Consider the following 10,000-nt stretch of genomic DNA (forward strand, 5'->3'; position numbering starts at 1 on the left):
ACAGTTAACCGACAGTCGGCCGACAGGTTTTTGGGGAGCTCTTCTTCACAATTACCAATGCAGCTGACAGTGTCTTCTCAAGAACGTCAAATTAATTTTCGTGTTCACATAAACCCTGAACCCTTGTTTTAAAAAACCCTCACTCTATTGAGCATTTTTGAAAACCTCCAACTCACAGACATACTGCTAAGTATTAGTGTAGACAGAAGGTGAAAACAGAAAAATGACTAGTGTGCCTCAAAATGATTTTAATGAAAACACATTAATGGGACGGGAAGTGAGTAAATGAAAAGACTTGGTGTGCCATTTGATAATGATTATTATATTATATAAACAATGAAATATATCCTCACACGTGAAAAGATCACTGTTGCTATGGTTACATATGAAAATTAAGCCTTCCGATGCCTTTGTGAAGTAGACAGAAGAGAAATTTCGTATCTCCGCTCAGCTATGTAATAATTATCATCTATTTATAATCATGATGTAAGATACTTGTATTTTATTGTTTCTCATAGTGGATAGCTGTGTTCCAGGAGATATGGTCACCATTACCGGTTTTGTCAAAGTAACGAGCTCAGAAGAACGTAAATTTAACTTTTATCTGTTTATTCTTGATGTTAGAATTAGGTAAACATGGTAAAATATGATACAGTGGGAAACAAATACATGTACATGTATGCCAGTCAAGAAGTGCACAAACTTTTCTTTAATTTTTAATAAATAAAATAGAGAAATTAGTCACCCCAGTATGTATACCCATACAGTTTTGCAATCATTTCTGGTTTCACCTTACCTGTTCCAGTTTTTTAAGTCAAACCAGTTTTGGTAAAATGCAGACCTGCATTATGGCTTGAAGAAGGTGCATGAATGTATGACCTAGCTGGCGGTTTCATAAACAAACAAAGAAAAAAATTTAGGAAAACTGTAAAAATTAATTGGATTTTGGTGATAACAACTAGTTGAATGACTGTTTAGATCGCAACAAGAACAACAAGGACAAGTGCATGTTCGTGATTTATATACATGCTAATGCTGTCAGTAACAACAAGGGTAGTGCTGCCAATGGAGAGCAAACAGGTGGACTTGCTATGGAATTTTCTATCAAGGTATGAAACCTGTAAATTGGATTTGTACGGTTCACATAACAATGAAAAAAAAAAAACATTCCTTTAACCTATTCAATCCTTGGGTGCTCCAGGACGCACCCACTTGACAAAAGGAAAGGAAAGGAAAGGAACTTAATTTAAGTGTCTAGTCATTCTAGCGCTGGAGCATGAATTGGGGACACTGTAAACTGAAATTAACAATTAACGCAAATCAAGTCAAATGTTGGTTTTTTTTAGGAGAGGAGAAAACCGCAATAAGCGGAGAAAAAGCTCTCGGTTCAGAGTAGTGAACCAAAATACTCAACCCACATATGACACCGAGTCTGGGAATCTAACCCGGGCCACATTGATGGGAGGCGAGTCCTCTCACCACTGCTCCAAAAATCATATGGCCTTAGACAGAGTAAAATCTGCATATAATCTAACTCCCAGGAGTCAGTGGGTTGAAGTCAAGATTTAAAATGGATTCATGTTTCCTTGTTATTTAAGCTAGCTCTTATATACTTAAGCCATTTACATCATATTTCATTACAAGTTGATGCGCAGAAATGTTAGGAGCAAGTTTCCCACTGGGGTGTCAAGTGATAGCATTAATTTAAACAGTTCTGCTGGAATTGCACGGCCTATGAATGGAAGTGAGGATTTTAGGAGAAAGATGCAAAGTAGCAAAAAAATCCTTAGTTTAAATGGAAAGTGATGTAAATGTTGTTATTGATGCAGAATCAGCCTACAACATCAAAAAGTTTTGTACCCCTTACCTTTGTCTTTTAGGACACTTTACTCTCACGGTGCCTCTCTCCACCCAGGTGTATAAATGGGTACCGGCGTAATGCTGGGGGTAACCCTGCGATGGACTAGCATCCCATCCAGGGGGGAGTATAAATACTCCTAGTCGCTCCATGCTACTGAAACCGGAGATAAGCACCGGCCTGATGAGCCTTCTGGCTCGTAAGAAGAGACTTTTACCTTTGTCTTTTAGGAACTGTATGCCATCCAAGAAATTCAAGCACAAAGTAACCTGTTTAGACTGATTGTTGGGTAAGCAAAAGTCATATTACAGGTATTTTAAAATGGGTATTGTTAGTCAGTCAAGCAAACAGAAGCAGAAACATTTATATAAAACATGAAAAAGACTTTTAATGGTAGCAGAGCTCAGATGCGCAAAGCGTGCCAGCCGAGCATCATGGGTAAGATTTTTTGGGAAGTCTATCCATGCGAGAAATTTTGGTTATGATATCAGTTACACCACCTGTGCATAGAGACTGTTGGGAGGTGGGAGGTGGGACAGCCTCTGGTTTTGAAACGGGAGCTCCCTTGTTAGGCTTAGCTACATAATGTACATGTAAATCTGTATATTAATTTAGTTGTTATTCCCTGCAGATCACTTTGTCCATCAATTTATGGACATGAGGTGGGTCCAACTTTTAATAACTACAGTAGTAAACTCCAACTGTTTTTGACACAGTGTTTGGATATTTTTTAATAATCAATAACATACATTTATCACTCTCTAATTCCAAGATGGTAAAGGCAGGATTGGTGTTGGGTCTCTTTGGAGGAACTCAGAGATATGTAAATGATAAGGTAAAAATATAATTTACTATGAAATGGACGACAAGGATATGATGATGAGTACTCAATGGGGACTCATGATATTTACCTACTTTAGTTGTGTACTTGATTTTCCTTCTTTTTGCAAACCTTGTTTTTTTATATGGTTACTACATATAAGTGTAGATGGAAGAACCTGGAGACGTCCCAAATTCTGATCAGGTGACCGTGATGCCTGATGGAAACATCCCTTACAAGGCTTTACGATTGCACCAACAAATACTGCACATATGTACAGTGCAGCTCGGGATAATTGAACCAAAATATACGCAAAAAACATGCATGTGCAAAACGTGTCAAGAAAACGTGGATGCGCGTCAACTTAAATGCAAAGAGGCTCATTAGTATTTATGAGCTCTCCTATTGTCTTTGTTTACTCTCAATCGTTTCCAGTGTGGTGAATGTGAAAAAAACTTGCGTGTTCAATGGAAGGTGCGTCATTAAAAGAGCAAAAAATATCATCATATTCTTATTCTAATGGAGCAAAGTCCTTCTGGCTGGATATTTGTGTTTTAAAGCAAAAAAAATTCATCAAGTTTACTATTGGAAAAATACAAACCTATCGACAAACGGCACACAAAAACCTTCTTAACATCGAAATTTACATGAAACTGTTGAGAGCGATAATAAAATTGGACTTTTTTGCACGCATCGTTTAAAGGTTTTCGTGAAATGACTGTAAATACCGTGTCACGGCAAAAAAAATCATGTCTTCAGTTTTTCGGGACATAATTTGCTGATTTAATTTCGCTCGTCTTGCAAGACCTTTGTTGCATGTAAAGGGTATTAAACTTCGAAATAATGCTCTGTGGATGTTTTCATCGGCGGCATTTGCAGATTGAAATTGATAGTAATCAAAGCGACATACATGCATATGTAGATTTTCGACTTGTCGGCAGTCACGCAATTTATTCTTTTGTCTTCGTAAACAATAACAGGAAAAGCAAAATTACAATTATGAATAACAAAGGCACAAACGCATATACGATACACAATTTTAGACGCGTCCAAAAAAACGTGTATTGCATGCGTTAATTTTCGCTTATCTCCGAGCAGCACTACATGACAACTGTGTCACTGGCCAGTTATTTAGCCTAAAATAACGTTATCCATGTTATGTAAATTACATGTTTTGAAGATAATTACGGTACGTTTGGGCCTTAGTTAAAGGTGAAGCCACTTCTCCCTCTAGTACTAGTCTACATATTATAATAAGTGGCAGATAGAGGGGAGAAGCCCACTGATCTTTGGAACACAGCCCTGGCAGATTCTTGAGGTTGAGGTACCCAGCCATTAGAACAGTAACCCACCAACATAATCTCACTTCCAAGGTAGTACAGAAGGAAGTGAATTTATGTTGTTGAAGATATGGGCTTCCTACAGCAGCAAGGATGGCACAGTCGGTTAGTGCGCGGCCTTGGTGCATAAGGTCCCGAGTTCGATCCTGAATCTCACATCCTTGTTTCGACTTCTTTCCTTTCAGTGTAGCCTAAGTCGCTTTAAATACCCTTAAAAACGGAGTACTGATGGAAAGAGGGGGGTAAAATGAGCGCACCATCGGCTTCCTGGGAGAATACTCTCTAGAGGGTAAAGGAATTACCGATGGTAAATAAGGTGTACCTTTACCTTTACCACAAAGTCCTTTCTAGGTGGCACATTGGAAATCTGTAACCCCATTATTTTGGACCCAACCAAGAATCAAGTTAATGATGAACAAAATGAACAAAACTTTAAGTCATCTTGGATAAGTTTCCATTAATGTTTTTGTGCTTTCTGCAGAATCGTATCCCAATACGAGGAAGTCCTCACATTTTAGTGGTTGGTGACCCAGGACTGGGTAAAAGTCAGGTAAATTGAATATTTTCTGTTTTAATTAAAATTCACAACAAAGCAAGTATTTAGCAATATAATGTACACAGGAAAAGTCAGGTAAAACGAATACTGGGCATGGGTATTGAAACAGTTGTTTTTTTTGTTTTGGCCGCAGATGCTTCAGGCAGTTTCTAACATAGCTCCCAGGGGAGTGTATGTGTGTGGAAATGCAACGTCAACTTCAGGACTGACTGTAAGGAAATTTAATATAATAAGCTCAATAATGCATATATTTTGATTGGTTATTAGAGGATGGACTCATAGCTGGAGTCTTGAATGGTTAAAGAGTTCTTGAGGTTTCTGAATAATAATTATTTTATTGTTTTAATAGTGATAATCTTATGTTCCAGGTCACGTTGTCAAAAGAAGGATCATCTGGGGATTATTCATTGGAGGCAGGGGCACTGGTTCTGGGGGACCAAGGTGATGCTCAACTTACTCTGTATTTGTGCTAGCTTGTTGCTCCATTTCTGACCAAAGTTAGTAGGAACCTGCTCTCCCGTCAAAATAATTAGGGTCAAGTTTTGATTTCAGGCTTGGAGATAAATCAGTCAGCAACAAAACTTGTTCTTTGCTCTGGTACAAATTGTCAGACTGGAATTCCTTTCTTTCCCGAGAACATGCAAATATAAACAAGCTCAGGAGCTTTTGCTTCTCTCTCAGAAGCTTTGTCTTGCCTTTTTGCTATTATTGCCATTTACAGAAGGGAATTATGTAGAATTTGAAATAATAGGTTAATAATGAATGACCACAAAGATAACATACATGTAAACTACAGAACAGATCAGAGGTTCTTTGTGGTGGCCAAAGCAGAAGATTCTTTTGAAATGGCCACCACCAGCTGTTAGAGGTTTTTCTCAGGGTACCCTCTCTCAACAAAGTTATCGGTGTTGTCATTCATCTTCACTTAAATCTTTTGATAGGTTGTTGTTGCATTGATGAGTTTGACAAAATGGGAAGTCAACACCAAGCTCTGTTGGAAGCAATGGTGAGATTGTCACTGCCTAGACTGTTCTGCTTGTGTGCATAAAATTATTATATTTTTATGTGCCACACTTGTTGAATACCAATCACCATCAGTGGTAGCTTGAGTGCAGTGGTTGCCATATTTTAATGATGAGACTTGATAGAAAATTAATATTGAATGTTCAGAGACCTTTTCGTGTTCATACTCCTGGGGAAATGTTGGTTTGTTTCAGAAGCAACCTGTTTCTTTTAGTATCTTACACTAGTTAGACCTTTGTTGTTTATTAGTCCTTTCTCCAGCTATCAGCATGCATGAGAAATACTTTTGTTGTTGTGATATATACTATGGGGAATCCCGGGGGGGGGAGGGGGGGGGGGTACTGCCATACATGGGCTATATAGGTATGTGCTGCTGTGAAGGGTATGGTTTTCAAGGAAATACTCTAGCATAGGGTATATCAATCAGAGCGTTTGGGTCTAAAATAGTGTATCATTTTTCACGAAACTGACCAGTTTTTTGAAGATTTTATCTAGACTTAGGTAACTAGGAATTGCTACTCAAAAATATAAAAAAATGAAATCCGCAAGTTTAAATTTTCACGACTCAGCCTCAAGTGGCGTTGATAGAAGACTATCATAAAACGCTACCAGAAAACCCTACTGGATATTATTAACTGTCAAAAATCGGGATTCAGACGGAAATCGGTGGTATTAATACTGGTTAAAATTAAACAATTTATTGTCTTGATAATGCGTACGTACGTGCTTGGCATTGCTGGACAAGTATAAATAAATCCTTTTTTAAGAAAGAAGTGATTGTGGTGTAAGGTTTTGTTTTTGGCTTTGCTTTAGACTGTGCTAGTGACCTCAGTTTCTGGAAAACAGCTATTCTAGGATAGGAGTTATTTGGGGAGTTTACTCTAGTATAGGGTAGCAAAATCTAGCTGAAACTAGCTCTGGTATAGGCTAAGGGTTCCAGGGTCTCAGCGGCACATCCCCACCCAGAAACTTTACAAAATACGTAGCAATCCCAGAGTGAAAGACAATAAAATGGTACTAAATAGTGACAGTCATGATGATTTGGAGGGAGGGGAGGGGGGGGGGGAGGGGAGGAGCAATAACCTATATCGAAGTAATATAATATGTTCATATGGGACTTGGGTTATTCCACACCATTTCCCTACTTGGACCATATATGCCCGATATCATCAACTTTGGTAGGGGTTATGTACCAGTAGTTACTATTTAGAACCTTTTATTTAGCATTGGAGGGCATGTTTTTGTTCTGCACTTTGTACATAACTGTGACAATATGCAGTTTAAAAAATGACCAAAGACCAGCGAGTATTGAATCAATTCTTAAGTGAGGTTTCCGTGATTCCTTAGCTGTCATTACTTAAGGAGGTGGCTTGTCATTTCTTTTTCAGGAACAGCAGAGTATCAGTATAGCAAAAGCAGGAATTGTTTGCAGGCAAGTTAAGAATTTGAAAAAAACATCTATTTTAGCTGTTGAAAATGCTGATTTGTTGTAACATTTTGGAAGTAAAGGGCTGTCATACTTTTTCCATCTGTAAATTTATGAGCTTATCTTGGACGTTGAAAAAACTCTATGGGCATTTCTTTAAAAGTGAAGACCATTAAGAACAAAACCTTCACTGACTAGAATTGATTGCTTCAATCCCTGACTATAGGGTGAAGTTAAATCGCGTGGTTGGGTGGGTCGTGGGTCGTGGGTCATGGTTCATGGGTGGTGGGCCGTGTTTGTTTGAAGATAAAAAGAGATATATATTAGCGCCCTCAGTGCTCGGTCCAAATTTGACTTAGGTCTTAGGTCTTGTCTGTTTCGAGAATTTCCAGTCGTTGATAAAAAAAGAGTTAACTTAGGGTTAGGTTAGGGTTAGGGACCAACGACCCACGACCCATGATCCACCCACCCACGCCGATTAGACACTCTCCTGGCTATACAGGTAAAATAATTTTCCTTGAAGATTTTGAATCACAAATACTGTGTTTTTACAGCTTGCCAGCAAGGACGTCCATTCTTGCAGCTGCTAACCCAGTAGGAGGACATTACAATAAGGCAAAAACTGTGTCGGAAAATCTCAAGTAAGAAAAGCTATCCTGCCAGTCTCCTTCGCAGCTGTTTCGACGATCCTAACAACGGCTGCGAAGGAGACTACTAATCCTGCTAGCCTGCGAACTTTATAGATTTATTTCCAGCCGTCGGTATTCTCTCCTAATGGCCGGAAATGCGTCTGCATTTGCAGGCTAGCCTATCGCCAATGTTTGCTGAGATTGTCAGAAACATTCACCCCTAATGGCCCATCATTAAATGATATCTTTTGCTGTTTTCAGGATGGGAAGTGCACTGCTGTCTCGTTTTGATCTTGTAAGTTCAACTTGTCTTGTTTTGTTTTGATGTTGGAGTAAATGTAGACTGCAAAACAGTCGCATTTTTTGCAAACGCAATCGACGCGGTAAATATTCGAACGAAAGGTCTGGAGCGAGTGGAGAAACGGCGAGGGAGAATCCTCGCTTCACGCGCGTGGATCACGCTTACGACGCTTCGCGCCTTCCGAAAAGGGAAGAAAACGACCGTTTTGCAGTCTAGAGTAAATGCAGAATACCATGCCAGTGTTCTTGCAGCGGCATTCATTGAAGAACGAGGCATATCAGAGCAATACACACCATTCATGTGCAAATAAGTAGCTGGGTTGCCTTTTCAGTTTTGCCTACGACTGGTTGGCGCTAACTAGCGTGGACCTACAGGTTTTGATACCTTCTTAACCAACGGTTAGTGCTAACCGGGCTTCAAGCAACCGGCCCCGGGCCTCTAGAAGCCTAAGAAGCTAGGCGCATTCTGTTTCGATTCCATGACGTCATACAGTTGCTGGGGCCTGTTTCTCACAAGTCCTGATAAGATTTTGGGCTTGAAAAGCCGCTTTTTAAAAACAGCTGTTTTTTTATTATGGAAAGATAAATAAAATCCAAATTACTGTGACTGTGTTTTGGGACTTTCGAGAAACAGACCCCTGTCCCCAAAGAAAGCTAGGGGATCGTATAAACTCTTGTTCTTAGGCCATCGTAGCTTGATTAAGAAAATAACACAAACAGCGGTGATAAACATTGTATTCCAACGCATTTTTATAAAACTTGACGTTTCGTATGCTAGTCAACACACATTTTCAAAAGTGACCGTTACAATTTTTAAAAGCATACGAAACGTCAAGTTTTATAAAAATGCGTTGGAATACAATGTTTATCACCGCTGTTTGCGTTATTTTCTTAATAAAGCTAGGGGAGTAACTTTTAAGTGGCATTAAATCCAAAGTGTCGACACCCAGAAAATTTGAACCCAAAATTGGCAAGAATAGTTTTCTTGCTAAAATACACTCTTCTTACAATGCTTGAAAATAAGCCAATATTTGAACAATAAATTTACGAATATTATTTCTTGATCGAGTAGAGGAGGTCCAAGAAGTTTTAACTTTGAAGTTGGGGTTTTACCCAAAACACTTTTTCTTTCATCTCCAGGTGTTTATTCTCCTGGACAAACCAGATGAGGTACTTGTTGACTTTATTATTTATTTTGCCTCTTATACTCTTTGACTCTTCGCGTGTCATTGAGTATCGTCACGACCTGAATTGCCATGAGTGCGGTTGTTTGCAGAACTCCGTAGTATAGAAACCGATAAGGGTCACGCGTTGTCACTTCCAAGTTTTGGAAAGAAGCGACTGCTTGGAAGGGACAACATGGAAATGACACAGTGGAGTGACAATGGGATAAGGGGATTACAGTCAAATTTGGAATTCACAGACTGCTCCAACCCTTCCCTTTCTTAAGTTAAAGTGATCTGCTTTGCACTGACTTGTATATATACAGAACTAAGATTTCAACGTACCCTTAACGTTTCCCAGTCCATGCTTCTACTGTGTGCGATTCGTCGACAAAGATATATATGTATGTATTATATAGTCGACAATTTTTTTGCGGGGAAGGGATTAGAATGTCATTTCATCATCATCATCATCATCATCATCATCATTATTGGTTATACTCTCTCCGTCGCGTTAGCTGCTGCTTCCGGTCTGGTTGGCCACGTGGGGCTTGAGAGTTGGCTCTGGCGCCTTTTTTCGCGTAAATGCGGGAATCGCTGCCGCAGAACCTGTTGAATTGTTGACCGATTAAGCATTTTCTTGATTAGGTCTTCCCGTGAAAGATTTTGCTCGAGAATGAAATTCACTTTTGTCCACACCGGATACGCAAGGGAGCGATCCGGTTTTATAAATAACGCCTCTTTGGTCAGGTGGGCGTTGTCGCGTCTGACAATGTGCGCGATGTAATTCAGGTAGTGTACATGAATCACATCCTTCAACGGCGACGTACCAAAAAAATTGGTTTGAGAAACGTCTTGTCCAGCCTATCTCCTGCCGATGCGAAA

At 39.4% G+C, this 10,000-nt stretch overlaps 1 protein-coding gene across 5 annotated transcripts in view; it reads left to right on the forward strand.

The window, feature by feature from the left end:
- Nucleotides 1–10,000, forward strand: part of LOC137979106 (DNA helicase MCM8-like) — a 34,671-nt gene that overhangs the window by 16,636 nt on the left and 8,035 nt on the right. For all 5 annotated transcript variants that reach the window (XM_068826286.1, XM_068826287.1, XM_068826288.1 and 2 more), the window contains 13 exons: nt 519–587; nt 979–1,109; nt 2,089–2,147; nt 2,490–2,520; nt 2,631–2,693; nt 4,500–4,568; nt 4,708–4,785; nt 4,943–5,015; nt 5,516–5,580; nt 6,986–7,029; nt 7,578–7,664; nt 7,914–7,947; nt 9,093–9,122. In XM_068826286.1, the coding sequence (XP_068682387.1) occupies nt 519–587; nt 979–1,109; nt 2,089–2,147; nt 2,490–2,520; nt 2,631–2,693; nt 4,500–4,568; nt 4,708–4,785; nt 4,943–5,015; nt 5,516–5,580; nt 6,986–7,029; nt 7,578–7,664; nt 7,914–7,947; nt 9,093–9,122 (833 nt within the window). The remainder of the gene's footprint in view (nt 1–518; nt 588–978; nt 1,110–2,088; nt 2,148–2,489; nt 2,521–2,630; nt 2,694–4,499; nt 4,569–4,707; nt 4,786–4,942; nt 5,016–5,515; nt 5,581–6,985; nt 7,030–7,577; nt 7,665–7,913; nt 7,948–9,092; nt 9,123–10,000) is intronic.

The sequence above is a fragment of the Montipora foliosa genome, chromosome 12 (genome assembly GCF_036669935.1).
Source record: "Montipora foliosa isolate CH-2021 chromosome 12, ASM3666993v2, whole genome shotgun sequence".
In the NCBI taxonomy this organism is placed as follows: Eukaryota; Metazoa; Cnidaria; class Anthozoa; order Scleractinia; family Acroporidae; genus Montipora; species Montipora foliosa.